Here is a 14,972-nt window from a genome sequence, read left to right as displayed (position 1 = left end):
GGGAAACTAGAGTTTGATTCTCCCTGAAGACATGGGTTTCACCCCAGAAAAGCTAGACTGTAACCTTGGCAAGAAAAGAAAAGGGATGATTAATCTGCAGAGATTAGGAAATCAAACATATTGCTCTCCACAACTCTCTGCTTGTTTTTTTTTTTTTTAAATTACGCCCTCCCATCCATTTCCCCTCGAGCAGAAAACTGGACAACTCTTTCAAGAGCCAGGGTTGCCAGATAAATGTGAGATTACCCCTTCTCCTAGGGACTGAGCTCTCTCTGCTCTACCTGCTCGGGAGCAAATCTGGATGCCCACACAGTAGCATTTTGCACCACCCCTGATAATCTCTAGAGGCCTGAATGTGGAAAACAAATGTGTGATGAAGATCCAGATATGGACCACAAGAAAAACAGCTGCTCAAGAAGTTTTAAAAACTGGATTTGTTTGCCAAGCAAAACTTTTCGTTTCAGTTATCAGTTTAAAATGTCAATATTTCAGATGTCAATAACTGATGATATTGAATCACATCATGTTTGTGTGGAACAGACAGAACTTTGTATTTAAAATAGACAGTTGAGAGGCATATATTGTACTATTAATCGAGGACTAAGTTGGCTCAAATAAATGCCAGTTAAATTTCAGTAGTAACTTATCTGTTCAATTAATATTCCTGTTACACAGAAACTATTAATTTTAATAAGCTTTAATTGTTGACTGCTACTGAGATTAGTGGTACTCTGCAATGTATTACCAGGAATCTCTCCTCTTTTTCAAGCCAGCGCTGATCTTCCTCCATTTCTTGTTGCTGTCGTATCAATCTCTCCTCCATTAGATGTGTTGGTAGGACCTGTCCCATTCCTCGCATGTCCAAAGTGCCAGAATCCTAAGAGGGAAAGCTCAAGGGTTGCCATTTGTCTACCATGGCAGCATATCATGGGACTCAATAGTTTTTATACACAGTTGTGAAAACTCTTGTATTATAAGAGAAGGGATTTAGAAAACCCAAAACCTATAGTCTATGTTCTCAGCTCTACTAAAATATTAAAGTGGCACATCAAAAAGGACACATTCCAGTTGTAAACATTTAGTTTGCCCTGCTTATTATTGGAACGGAATGAACTTTAGAAATCTATTTTACTTTTCAAGAATTTTCATGTGCTTTTTTTTTTTTTTTTCTTTTCTTTTCACAAAGCTTGGATGATGAAAACAGATCTGTCAGTATTACTGTCTGTGTCTTGGGCACTAGCACAATGTTTGGGTTGCTAGCACTGCAAGATAATGTTTCTATCCAAACAAACAAACCCTCCTCCCCGCCTATTTTTACTGATACCTTTGAAAAATATCGTGGGATTATTTCTAATAGTTTTGTAAACTTCTTGTTCTACAGAATCTAAATTTTGAGCCTAATGTACCTGACACTGTCCCCTTAAGTGATGCTGAAAACACTAACCACAAGAAATGTAGGGTGCCAAAGGAAGTTTGGTGCCCAACTCCTATTGAAATTCAATAGGATTTGGTCACCTAACCCCCATACATTCCAGTGAAGAACTCAGCTGTAATGTATTAGTGATGAATATGTACAAAATACATCATGTTCTTATACTGCCTTCTCCTTCACCCCTACTTGAGCACATATAGAGCCAGATTCTATTGTTCTTATTGACTAGTTGGGGGATTTAGGGTATTACTCTACCAGTGTAAGAAAGAAGAAACATTTTCATCATTAACTAGCCCAGGAGTAGGCAACCTATGGCACCGGTCTGGGGGGGCTCTGCATTTTAATTTAATTTTAAATGAAGCTTATTAAACATTTTAAAAACTTTATTTACTTTACATACAACAAATAGTTATATATTATAGAATTATAGAAAGAGACCTTCTAAAAACGTTAAAATGTATTACTGGCACGTGAAACCTTAAATTAGAGTGAATAAACGAAGACTCGGCACAACACTTCTGAAAGGTTGCCGACCCCTGAACTAGCCATTCCAACCTCATGGAGGAATCCTACACCACCAACTATATATAGTGAAGGTACCAACCAGTACAGTATAGGCAGAACATATGGTCAAGTCAAACTAGCACTCTCTTGGGCAAAGAAAAGCACAAATATGGGTTTCTTTGCATGACACATCTCTGCTGTCCTGTATTTAGCAGAATATCCCACTTTTCAGTTCTGCTCATGCAATTACAGGTAGAGAGAGAAGAGCACCACCACAGGGAGCAAAGAGACTTAGTAAGATGGGAGCTGCATGAGGACCACTACCATGACGAGACAGAGAAAATAAGGAGAGATGAAGGGACTGCAGGGAGAAAGGAAGGGAGAAGGACGGACTGTTGGAAGGGGAATGAAAAAAGAATTAGAAGGACAAAGGGGAGGGAAGGGTTGGGGAAAGAGTTTGGCAATCTGTGGTACTTAGTGGCGTTGGGATGGTGAGAGGTATGCTGTGATCATGGAGAAACCTTGGATTCATAAAGTGCACTAGGTATCCATGGCACTATATATTTTTTAAATGGATGATGAATTAATATATATTTTATTTAGCATAAACTTGTCTCCTTCAATAATAAGTAATAACAACTTTGCTCTTTTGCGGTGCATTTTGTCTGAGGAATTCAAAGTACTTTATAACCATTAATTTAGTCTCAACACCCCCAAAAAGGAAGGTAAATACTAATATTCCCATTTTAGCAATTAGTGAACTCAGGCATAGGTGCACCACAGCTTGCCTAAGCTCATGTAAGAAACCAGTGGTAGAACAATGAACAGACTCCAGTCACGAGTCCCACTCCACTGTTTTTATTGATGAATAATATTCCCTTCCTTCCTTAATCAAACCATTTTAAAACTTCCAGGTAAATCGACTTAGTTTCCCTAGATTAAACTCCAGAGTTGTATTTGCAATTTTTAAAAAAAGCTTTAGAATGCAATTACTGTACAATGTACAATACACTTTGTGAAAATTCACATTACCTCCATGGTGGGGGGCCACATTGATATTTCCTGAGGGCGATGGTTCCAGGAATCTGCTTGATCCAAAAGAGATGCCTGGCCAGGATAAATGCTGCCTGCCATGGCTGGTATCCCATGAGAACCAGGATAGCCAGAGACCTATAAAAAGAAAATGCTTGATGATCATATTAAGTTAAGCTCTTCCATGTTTGATGATTCTCTCTCATGTGGCCAAAACAGAGAGCATAATAAATGCCTCATGGCAGGAGATGAAGTCAATTAAAAAAAAATATAGAGAGAGAATCAGAAGAAAGGTCAGCAATTAAAGCTGAAATATGACATACTCACAAATACTGCTTTAACAAACCACATGTTTATTGTGTTAGAACAGGTGTCCTCAACTAGTGATAAAAGTTATGTTTTAACCCTAGTAGTAGAGGACATCAAAATCCCTTAATGAACAAAAACATATCCATCAGTACATTTTCAACACAAGGAATTACACACTCTCATTAATGTTAATAGGAATCATGCACATATCTCCCTATGAACTATGCTAAAAATGTACCCCCCGAGTGTATGTTACAAGCTTAAATCCTGAGTGACAGCATGTAATTATCATAGCTGCAGGATGGCCTGACAAATTCCTTCTCTATAGAAAAATCAAAGCAATTTTAATGAGACTGAAGTGTTCTCATTTTAAAAAATGCTGCTTCATGCAGCTTTGAACAAATCTAAAAATTCTGAAACAGTTCCATGACAGAAGATGTTTTAAATTTACTTTGATGGTACAAGACCAAAGTTAAACAGGCAAGTATACTATGTGTTAACCTTTGGAGAAGGCTATCAACTCGACAGAACATGAAATGCTTCAAAGAACTCACTGGGGAACACAGCATGAACAAGGCCAAGGTAATCAGACCACTTAATCCTATTTTGACATGCAAGTGACTTTGTTAGCCAAGTGTAAATTGTCACATGCATGTTACATGAACACTGAACTTCCTTGATAAATATGAGAAAAAGTTTATTACTGTCGTTTTAATTGACTGGAGAGTCAGACAAACAGTTGACTTGCTTGCCATTTGGAATCAACCTACCAGACTCAATTCTGGTGTTACGCTGGCGTAAATCAGAAGTATGTCTATTGAACTCAATGGAGCTAAACTGGTGTACACATGAGGAGAAAGAGACCCACTACATGCAAATGGATGATAAACTATTTTAAAACAGCGGCACAAAGATAGATAATATTTTACCTGGTAATGATTGGGCGGTACCATATGCTGTGGACTAGGATAAAACCCTTCACTGGATCTTGGACTGGGATAACCAGGTCTGCTGGGCTATAAATATAAAAGAGTGCACTTTTTAAAGAGAACAATCATATAAATAAATAAATCAAAGTAAGTTATTTTCAGGAAAGGCAAATTTTCTCATACTGCTAAACTTATACAAGATGCGTCATGAAAGCAAGCTTCAAAATGCAAGCAAAAAAGGATTGTAGGAAACAACGGAGTTGAGTGAATAATTCATTCAATGAATTTTGCCTCTTTTTCGGTTTGCAAACAGTTTAGGCTAGTGGAATAATTTAATATTCCAAATTATTTGCTGAACAATTTCTATTAATAACTCTTGTTCTGTAGGTTCTTTGAGAGTAGCTGATTGCGAGTATCCAATAACCTGAACTATGGGTTGGTTCTGAGAGGATACACTATTAAAGCATAATAATTAAAATCAGGTTTCAGGTGTGAATGCTCACGTTTCCACGTTCATAATCGGCTTCCTGCTAATATCTGCCAACACTTCCCATGTATTTTGGCAAATGCTCCTCACAGTTAACTCCTTTGCTAGAATAGTGGTCTAAAGTACAGGTAAAGCACAGTAAAGTCTAAACACAGGTAAAGCAAACTGAATTATTTCTTGGAATGAATATTCACAGAAATTATCCTGAGAGACTCCCTGAGCTCTAATTGTTAATGTCCATGTTCATGTAATTAACTGCCCCAAATTTTAACCAACATTTGAATTCCAAGACACTTGGATTAGTTATGCCTTGTTTTATAACCCATGCCCAGTCTAGTGAAGCAGCTAGAAAGGTCTCCCATTAGAATTGACAGCAGCATTAACTATAGGTGGCAGCAAGCAAGTGGCCACAAAACTCCTTGGCTGGCTATCAGATAACTGATCCCTTTCCTCTTTAGGATTAGTTGCAACACTTCCTGTAACTGTACATCACCTGGACAATCATGAAAAAGTGAAAGAATTCAGAGGGTAATATTATACACCGTAATGTGAAAAGAAGCTTGCTATTCTGCACTGGCATCTAAGAGCCTATGATTTTGCTGGAAACTGAATTCCACGTCTATCTGTGGCCACTAAACGGTAGAGATATTGCTAGCGCGACATACTTTTATCATCTAGGCAGAGCAGCGCCACTACTTCATCATTGGTGGCAAGTTTGCTGACTTCTTCCCAGGGACATGTGATCAACATCAGCTTTCAAAAGATTTACACGTCTTTAGAGATAAGGTGGTGGTGTCGCTAGGTGCAGTGGGGAAGGAATCAAGTGCAGAGAAAAACAGTATTTTGCAAAATACTGCCTGGTTGCAAGGTTTCTAACTGTACATAGGGACGAGATGGGGGTATGTCATTTGAGAGTACTAACTGTTGTGATAAACTTCGTTGTGAGTCTACTGGTATACATACAGTTTTGAATTAGAAGTCTAAAACCCTTCACTGTATGTGTATAATGGTGCTGAAACTCTGTCACAATGAGAAGAAAAAGAAACCAAATGCCATCATGAGGAAACAATATGGATTCTAAGAGTCAAGTCTTAAAAGAAGCATTAAATCCCATGTTGACAAAATTCATCTAACTGGTATTCAAATCATCAGTACACATCCTGAATATTTTATGGAGGAACAGTGTAAAGTGATGCCTTAAGTCTGCAGCTAAATTTCACATCTATAGAGACACATATATAAAGAGAGTAACTTGAACAGGAACAAAAATGATCTAAACCCCTCAAATAGAAAATGATGCACAATAACGTGGGTATCAGATTTCAAAATCAGCATACTTGATCAGGTCCCAAAGCTCATAAAATCACTGTTCCCAAAGGTGTTAATGATGTGCTTTTCTAACAGTTGTAATTTTTCATTCATTACATTAAAAAAGCATTTAGTGCACTCAGATTAAGCCTTAGAAGGCAAAATTTAATCCCTTCATCAAACAAGGTTTTAAATTATTAACTACCATTGTTATTATGGGTCATGCAGTTTATTTGCTTTTGCCAATGTATATATTACTGACTATATAAGCACTAAATCATGCCCGTTAGGCCAGGTCTACATTACAGACCTATGTCAGTATAACTACGTCACCCAGAGGTGTAAAAAATCCACATCCCTGAGTGACATAGTTATCCTAACCGTAACCCCGTTTAGATAGTGGTATGTCAACGGGAGGGCTTCTACTGTCAACATAACTATCACCTCTTGGGAAGGTGGATTAACTATGCAGATGGGAGAGCTCTCATAGGAACATCTTCACTTAAGAGCTGCAGCAGCACCGATGCAATGATTTAAGAGTAGACCTGCCCTCAATCTTAGTTGATTAAATAGGTCAATGGGGTTTTTAAAATTCATTTTAGAACAAAAAGTTCAAACCATTTTTCCATGGGCTATGTTTCTTGTCCTGTTATCCCCATTAAAGTGCAGAAGCGGGGCTCACAACTCTCTCAGCCAACAAGCTAAAGATGGTAAAAAAAAAGAAAAGAAAAGCAAAAGACCCCACCTTTTGCCAGGAATGTTTATGGATGTGTGTGGCAGAAACAGCAGCTGCTGGCTTCAGGGTTTTCATGGTCAATTAGCTGGTTAAGACACAGCCAATATTTGGCACTGGGATGGTGACTGAACTCAAGGAGAAGCTAGTCAAAATATTTGACGATAGTGGACTTTGGGGCTACTCAGCACCTTGCAGGATTAGACTTCAAGACTGCACGGCAGTGGAGTCCAGATGGATAGCAGATAGACATACCAATGAACATACAAAAAAACCCAAAACTTAAGGATCCTTTAAATTATAAAAGGGAAATCTTCAGAGAGGAATTGTAACAGTCTCATCAGAATAAAGTAAAAATCGATTGAACTCATTTCTATCCACTCACTATTATGGTATAAACTTTACTTTGTGATTGTCAGGGATCTCACTAGCTATTAATTTATGAGAAATAACACAGACAGAAAGAAAGGGAGAAAATGTTTAGCCCTAGGCAAAACAATTTAATGGCAAACTATTCTAGTCTTTTTCAAGTTACATGACCATGAGAAAAGAGAGAAACCAGAGAAAAGTTGGCACAGTATTGGCTAACAGTCTGACCCAACACCACAAAACTGCAATACAAATCAGCTCTAAGGCTGGGTCCTTAAAGTGAAATCCATCTGAAATAGTGTAAAATTAGTTAAGTGTTATCATGAGCAGCAGATCACCAAACAGGGCAAGAGGAGGGAGCCTTCTGGCTTCTCTCATCACTGAACAATATTTAACAGGTTAATGGAATAAAATAATAATATTGTTGAATGTAAAGTATGTGTTAACAAAAAGTTAGCTACCTTGGGAGGGGCTTCATCTGATCCTCCTGAATCCCAGGACACTGTGACTTGTCGCCTTGATTCCATTCTCATTCGTTCTTCTTGCTGCAGCTTCTCTTCCTCCAGTATTGTACTAAGGAGAAAATAAATGTTACACTGATGATAAGTAATATTCTGGTTCAGTGTGTAATAGATGCTATCTCCAAATTTCTTTCAAACCCCCAGATTAATGGATCTCAGCCCGCAGACTGTCAGGAATTTACAAGGCAAATAAGGCTGCTTTTAAATAGGGAGAGGGCTGGTTAGGTTTCATAAAACTAATACTAGGGGAAAATACCTTTGCAAAATTAGCAGCTGAAACACAACAAAGACACATGGTAATGAAAGACATTTTTAGAAAATTATGGGTGATGCTGTAGAAGAGTTTTTCACATGTGAACATTTCTTTTGATCTAGTGGCACAAGTAATAATTATACTGAGAAATCCCAAGAGGCAATTAATCAAGCACATACTTGCAAACATTTATTTTTCATATGGAAATATTCTATTGCATCTCTGCAAAGGTATAAAATAAACTGCAGATATAATCTTTATGGAAGCATGAAAATCTTTCAGTTCTATTGACAAATTAAAAAAAGAAAATCTTAAATACTAGCACTTCTTATTACATTTCAGCGTAACTAGGAACACATTTAACAGACTAATTCAGCCAAACAGAAATGTGATGATATTTACTCAGACTCTTACTATTCAGGCCAAAAGCTACAATTTAATCAAAATACAAAACAGTAGTAAAACTAGCTTGCTACTTACCACTGTTCTGACTATCACAGACTATTTGAAGTTCAACATAATACTGCTGTCTCCACGGCAGCCTCCTCCCCGTTCTGCTATGTGGATTATTAATCTTGGATATTTGCCATTTTAAAAATACTTAGAATGCAGCTTTCAAATAGGAATTAAAAATTTGCTAGAGCTGCATGCTACATAGATTCTTCAGGGTTCTGAGTAGGTCTGATTGTTTTCGTATCAACCTCTCCAGAATGACAAGCTAATCAATCTTGTAAAGGAGCAATTCCCGCGTGTTTACCACCATTCAGGAGTTTCTAATAACGAAGCTCATTCAAAGTTTTTAACCTCGTGGTTTAGTCCACTAAAAAACATTCAGAATTACACATGCAAGGGATGAGATCAGTTGCAGCAGTCCTTTCTAATCTGGGAACTTTCTTGCTCATTTCAAGAATAAATTCTGCTTGACTGGACACTAAAACTCTGCTGTTTCTCTTTCAGCCAAAAACAGAAAATAGCTAATCTAGTCTCACAGCAACAGAAATGGATTTAAAATATGCTGCTGCTATTTCAATCCATCACTGCTGAAGTAAAACACACAAATGTCAGAACAAAAATATACTATGGGAAATCAGATAAGTTAAAAAAGTGAATGCTTTGTGTGTAATATACTTGGAGAGGTTTGTAACAGAGTCTTTGATACAGTGGGCTGATTCTCTAGTACTAGCAAATGGAATGGAGACATATCAGACGTTTAGACTTGGTTGATGTCAAAAATTTGTGCCACAGGTTTAATGTTGTGGAACACCCAGCTCCTAACCCCCAAAAGGGAATCTAACATTCTCATCTTGTCTTCCTGTCTAGCTACGTGTCACATTCATCATTTTGTTATCTGAGTAACTAATATTTACTAAGGGTATGTCTATACTACCCGCCGGATTGGCAGGCAGCAATCGATCCAGCGGGGGTCAATTTATTGCATCTAGTCTAGACGCGATAAATCGATCCCCGAGTACTCTCCCGTCGACTCCTGTACTCCACCACCGCGAAAAGTGCAGGCAGAGTTGACGGGGGAGCGGCAGCAGTCGACTCAGCACAGTGAAGACACCGTGGTGAGTACATTGACTATTCACATAGCTGAAGTTGTGTAACTTAGATCGATCTCCTCCCGCTCCAGTGTAGACTAGGCCTAAGTCCAAAAAGATGGAGTGGGAATGCCACACACAGACATAAATGACGTGTTTTTCATAACATAGGCTAAGCCTCTTGCCTCATGACCCCAACTCAGTCCAGTGAGATATTTCTAAGTCCTTACCATAAAGAGGCGTCAATCCCCTTACCAAAACATCCGGGACCATTCTAGCTAAAGACTGATCACATGAAAAAGAGCTCGCACTTGGATGCCTTAGACTCCCCACCAGAAAAAATGAATATAAAATGGAAATGCCACTGGGAAGTTTTCAACTGCTGAAAGCAAAGAGTATAAATAACTCACAAAAACGTCTTTGTTTTTACAATAGGAAGACCAACCCATAGATGGAGTCAATCAAGAGATATTTTTGACCTTCTCTCAGTACAGCTGCTTGAGTACTCTGAGCAGTTAGACAGACGTCACAGAAGGTCAGGAAAAGTCATATCTAGGCATATTTTCCCAAACTACACATATTTTTAGCCACAGTAAGGACAGATGCATTTCTATTCATATAATTTCCCTGCCATTTCTTAAGGCAGTGCCATCAAACTTAACATTTTTCTAGGAAAGTTTAGATGCTTGATTTACAGTTTCAGCTATTCAAAGGTTTACTTAACTTGAGAAATAAATTTAACTTTACTTACAAAGAGCCCGTTTCTGGAACATCTCATTAAAAAGAAAACATTTACCAATTGTTTCCACACAAGAGTTATCGGAGATCCTGCACGGTTTTCTTTTACTTAAGAAAAAAAAAGTAATTCTAGTACCTCAGATATCGCTGTGTGGAAACTCATGATAAATGCTGACATTTTAATGGCAACTTCTCTCTTTCTAAGAAATTTATCAGTGTAGTATCTAGATGACAAACTCAACAAATACAAGAAGCACTTCCTCGAATATATGTCACCATATTCTCTACCCTGCCCTCATTTTATTCCAGTTTCCCAAGGGGATCATTCTAATGAAGGTCTTTAAAGGAAAACACACTGTTTAGCAGGGTGGATAAAAATCAATGATTTTTTAAAAAATTAAAAAACTCAGATTTGTATTTAAATCTGATTTTTTAAATTTAAATTAAATACTTCAAAAACTAAACATTTCAAATTACATTTGAAATTATGACAACCTATGTCCTAAAGTTATTATGATCTATTAAAATGATTTAAATTACATAAAAATAATATTCAAAAAGTACATTTCCTGCCAAAGATTTTAATAAAAGTCAAACCACTGACTTGCTAAGCACCTGGAACCAGCGTTTGTTGAAGTGCTAATCTAGTTTTTGACAGCAGTAGCCTGCTCTGCAGGTTCAGAAAGAATATTTTCTTCAGTTTATTTAATTAGTTTGAGAATCCTGGCCATGGTGACCAGAAACAATGAGTTAAATTAACTGATTACAGATAATACTTTGTTTAAGGAGTCAGTTTTAAATGCAAATCATATTTTCATAAACATTTTTTTTCTTATGCATCCTGCATTTAAGGTAGTTTTAAACCATTTTAAAAAATACTGCTATTTGCATTTTAATTGAATTCCAATTTCTATCAAAATAGAGCATGACAAATCTGGAGTAAATAAATAATCCTCTAGTAAATAAGAAATGCATCATTCACCAATTTCTGTCATCACAAAAAATGGAAAAATTAAGAATCTGAATAAATATATGGTAACGTATATAATTTCTTAAATAAATGTGTATAGATATACTGTATCCTCCTGATTGGCAAAAAGTATCAAATTAATGTAAAGGAAATATTTAGATGCAAATCAATGTTTTAATGGTTATCAACCAATGAGACGCAAACTTTTCCTCTCATTAGTAAAATAACAAAAAAGTATAAATGCAAAACAGGATTAAAATTTATGATTTAAAGAGGAGGTTACTTATCTATAACTGGAGGCTCTTTGAGATGTGTGGTCCCTATCTGTATTAAACAATGGCTTAAGCATGTGCACCATGTGCCTGGAGCCAGAGAATTTGACAGTAGTGTTTGTTGATCCATGCATTCACCCTGATTCACCTCATGCCGCCGACTGAAGGGATAAAGGGTGTGGTGGACCAACCTCTCCAGTTCCTTCTCTACCGTAAATCATATAAGATCTGAAGCACAGGGGGGCAGTAGGGTGAGTAATGGAATATAGATAGGGACCACACATCTCAAAGCACCTTCAGTTACAGGTAAGCAACTTCCTCTTCTTTTTTGAGTGATGGCCCCCCTATTGTATTCCTACTGTGGGTGATTGACCAGCAGTACCTAAGTAGGAAGAGAGCATAAGGATGTAGGAGGTAGGGCTGAACAGAGTACCGATGCCCCAAAGGAGGCATCAGCAGAAGAGTCTTGCACCAGGGTATAATGTCTTGCAAATGTGTGAAAGGAGCTTGATGTGGCTGCTTCACAGATGTCCAGGAGGGGTACTTCCTAAAGAGACGCCATAGTTGTTGCTTGTGCTCTCGTGGAATGAGCTCTTACCCAATGTGGTGGACGTGGGGGGAGGTTCGAAAGCTGACAGAGTAGAATACACCCAGAGAACCATTTGGAGATTCTCTGGGTGGAGATGGTATGTCCTGACTCTTTCTGCTATACTGACAAACAGTCTTGGGGATTTCCTGGTTGGTTTTGTTCTCTGTAGGTAGAAAACCAAGGATATAGTCCAAGATGAGAGGAATATCTGTAGTCTCGGGAAGAATGCCTCTTTGTTGTGCCCAAGAAGAGAAGCACTTCCATTTAGCTAGGTAACATTTTCTAATAGAGTCCTCTCTACTATTGGAGACAGTCATAACATTGTCAGACATTGTAAGGACATGGTGAGAGTGGATGACTTGAAGAAAGGACTTGCATGCTTTCGGTACTGCTCACAACTCCATGATATTGATGTACATCCTGGCCTCTCAAGATGTCCAAACACCCTGGGCTGTGTGACTGTTCATGCGGGGTGCCCCACCTAATAGGGATGTGTCCATAATGATGGCCTGTCCAGAGAGAAATAGGAAGCCCATGTATCAACTGCAGATTGGAGGCCAGTCATCGCTATCAGTTTGCCCTCGTCTATCAGAGCTTTAAAATGTGCTCTGTCCTGTTGCGGAAGGCTGTCAGTAAACTCTGCAAACTTGGTATAGTTTAGGAAATAGTATTTAGACAGTAGCACCTGGTAACTGGCTATCCTGAAATGGAGGCTGGATGATGGAGAAGGCCTCTCTTCCCAGTAGATCCAAGTGTTTGCCCTCTTTGTCAACAGGAGTAGACCAGGGATATTGCTGTCTAGCTCTTTTAGAAATGGCATGGACCACCAGTGAGAAAACAAAAAATTACATACCCTTGGCCCACACATAATAAAGCTTCTCTGCCCCTTTGGGGGTAGGAGCGCAGGTGGCAATTGTCCTAGCTGGCTCTAGTGTGGCTTCATTAACGGGGAGAGCTATTCTGTTGGATCCGTAAGTGTGCAGGATGTCTACAAGTTTGTGCTAGGATCTCAAGGGGAATCTGAAGCTCTCCAACAACTCCGTGGAGAAGGTTCTGGAATTACCTGAAGTCACTGGTAGAGCCCTGTGTGGATACCAAATTTATATCTGCGGCTGCGGATATAAATTTGGTATCCACGCAGGGCTGTAGTCATTGGGAGGTTGGGGGCGGGGATGTAGAAGTCACTGCTTCAGCTGGGGATAATGATGGCAATCTTGCTGGTTCCAGTGGAACTGCAGGATGCTGAGCAGATATGAGCGTGCTTTTTGCAGGGAAGCAAGGGGTGACACCCTGGCAGATCAGATTGACTCTGCAGTGGGTACTAGTCCCAAGGCTCCCAATATGGCTAGTAGGAGGTGTCAATGGGTGCCCACAGCATCTCTGAGTGAGATGATGCGGAGGTTGGTTTCAAACTTGTGTGGGTCTTTTCGGTGGAGGAGGATATGTAGGGTAAGGGAAGAGTGGTTCATCAGATAGCTCAGAATCTCCTGATGAGAAGGCTGATTCCGGTTACAGCTGTGGTACTGTTGGTGGCATTGGAGGGGAGGTGTATTCTGTGTATGGGAGGGGAGATAAGCTCCTTCCAGTAGTCGATTCACTTGGAGGTGATATTATTTTCCTGGAAATGGAGGGGCTGGATGGAGGAGGGGACCTTTCAAAAACCGGGAAGTCATGTGGTGGGAGAATACCGACTGACCAGACACTGGAGGGTGGAAAGCCGAAATTGCTGCCAAGTGTACCTTGACCGAGGCGGGCGCCAGCCCTTGGGTCCTACGGGACAGCAGGCTGGGCATTGTGTGAAAAAATACTTCTTTTTGTTTGTTTTAAACCTGCTGCCTATTAATTTCATTTGGTGACCTCTAGTTCTTGTGTTACAAGGAGTAAATAACATTTCCTTATTTACTTTCTCCATACCAGTCATGATTTTATAGACCTCTATCATATCCCCCCTTAGTCGTCTCTTTTCCAAGCTGAAATGTCCCAGTCTTATTTCTCTCTCCTCATATGGCAGCCGTTCCATACCCCTAATCATTTTTGTTGCTCTTTTCTGTACCTTTTCCAATTCCAATATATCTTTTTTGAGATAGGGCAATCACATCTACACGCAGTATTCAAGATGTGGGCGTACCATGAATTTATATAAAGGCAATATGATATTTTCTGTCCTATTATCTATCTCTTTATTAATGATTCCCAATATTCTGCTCGCTTTTTTGACTGCCGTTGCACATTGAGTGGATGTTTTCAGAGAACTATCCACAATGACTTCAAGAGCTCTTTCTTGAGTAGTAACAGCTAAGTTAGACCCCATCATTGTATATGTATAGTTAGGATTATGTTTTCCAATGCGCATTACTTTCATTTAACAACACTGAATTTCATCTGCCATTTTGTTGCCCAGTCACCCAGTTTTGAGAGATCCTTTTGTAGCTCTTTGCAATCTGCCTGGGACTTAACTATCTTGAGTAGTTTTGTATCATCTGCAAATTTTGCCACCTCACTGTTTACCCCTTTTTCCAGATCGTTTATGAATATGTTGAATAGGATTGGCCCCAGTACAGACTGCTGCGGGACACCACTATTTACCTCTCTCCATTCTGAAAACTGACCATTTATTCCTACCCTTTGTTTCCTATCTTTTAACTAGTTACCAATCCATGAGCGAACCTTCCCTCTTATCCCATAATTGCTTACTTTGCTGAAGAGCCTTTGGTGAGGGATCTTGTCAAAGGCTTTCTGAAAGACCAAGTACACTATATCCACTAGATCCCCTTTGTCCACATGCTTGTTGACCCCCTCAAAGAAATGTAGTAGGTTGGTGAGGCATGATTTCCTTTTACAAAAACCATGTTGACTCTTCCCCAACAAATTATGTTCATCTACGTGTCTGACAATTTTGTTCTTTACTATAGTTTCAACCAGTTTGTCAGGCATACCAGCCTGTAATTGTTGGGGTCACCTCTGGAGCTTTTTTAAAAAATTGGC

At 38.9% G+C, this 14,972-nt stretch overlaps 1 protein-coding gene across 6 annotated transcripts in view; it reads right to left on the bottom strand.

The window, feature by feature from the left end:
• Window positions 1-14,972, bottom strand: part of PTK2 (protein tyrosine kinase 2) — a 349,972-nt gene that overhangs the window by 35,671 nt on the left and 299,329 nt on the right. For 4 of the 6 annotated variants that reach the window (XM_054017938.1, XM_054017937.1, XM_054017935.1 and 1 more), the window contains 4 exons: window positions 7,565-7,676; window positions 4,207-4,293; window positions 2,969-3,106; window positions 746-877 (listed from right to left, as the gene is read on the bottom strand). In XM_054017938.1, coding sequence (XP_053873913.1) covers window positions 746-877; window positions 2,969-3,106; window positions 4,207-4,293; window positions 7,565-7,676 — 469 coding nt within the window. Of the gene's footprint in view, window positions 1-745; window positions 878-2,968; window positions 3,107-4,206; window positions 4,294-7,564; window positions 7,677-8,357; window positions 8,889-14,972 lie in introns of those variants that run through there. The other 2 variants (XM_054017940.1, XM_054017936.1) reach the window with 2 other exon arrangements.

The sequence above is a fragment of the Malaclemys terrapin genome, chromosome 2 (genome assembly GCF_027887155.1).
Source record: "Malaclemys terrapin pileata isolate rMalTer1 chromosome 2, rMalTer1.hap1, whole genome shotgun sequence".
NCBI classification, from domain to species: domain Eukaryota; kingdom Metazoa; phylum Chordata; order Testudines; family Emydidae; genus Malaclemys; species Malaclemys terrapin.
The sequence above is the reverse complement of the archived record's forward strand: the minus strand, read 5'-3'. Positions and strand labels throughout refer to the sequence as shown.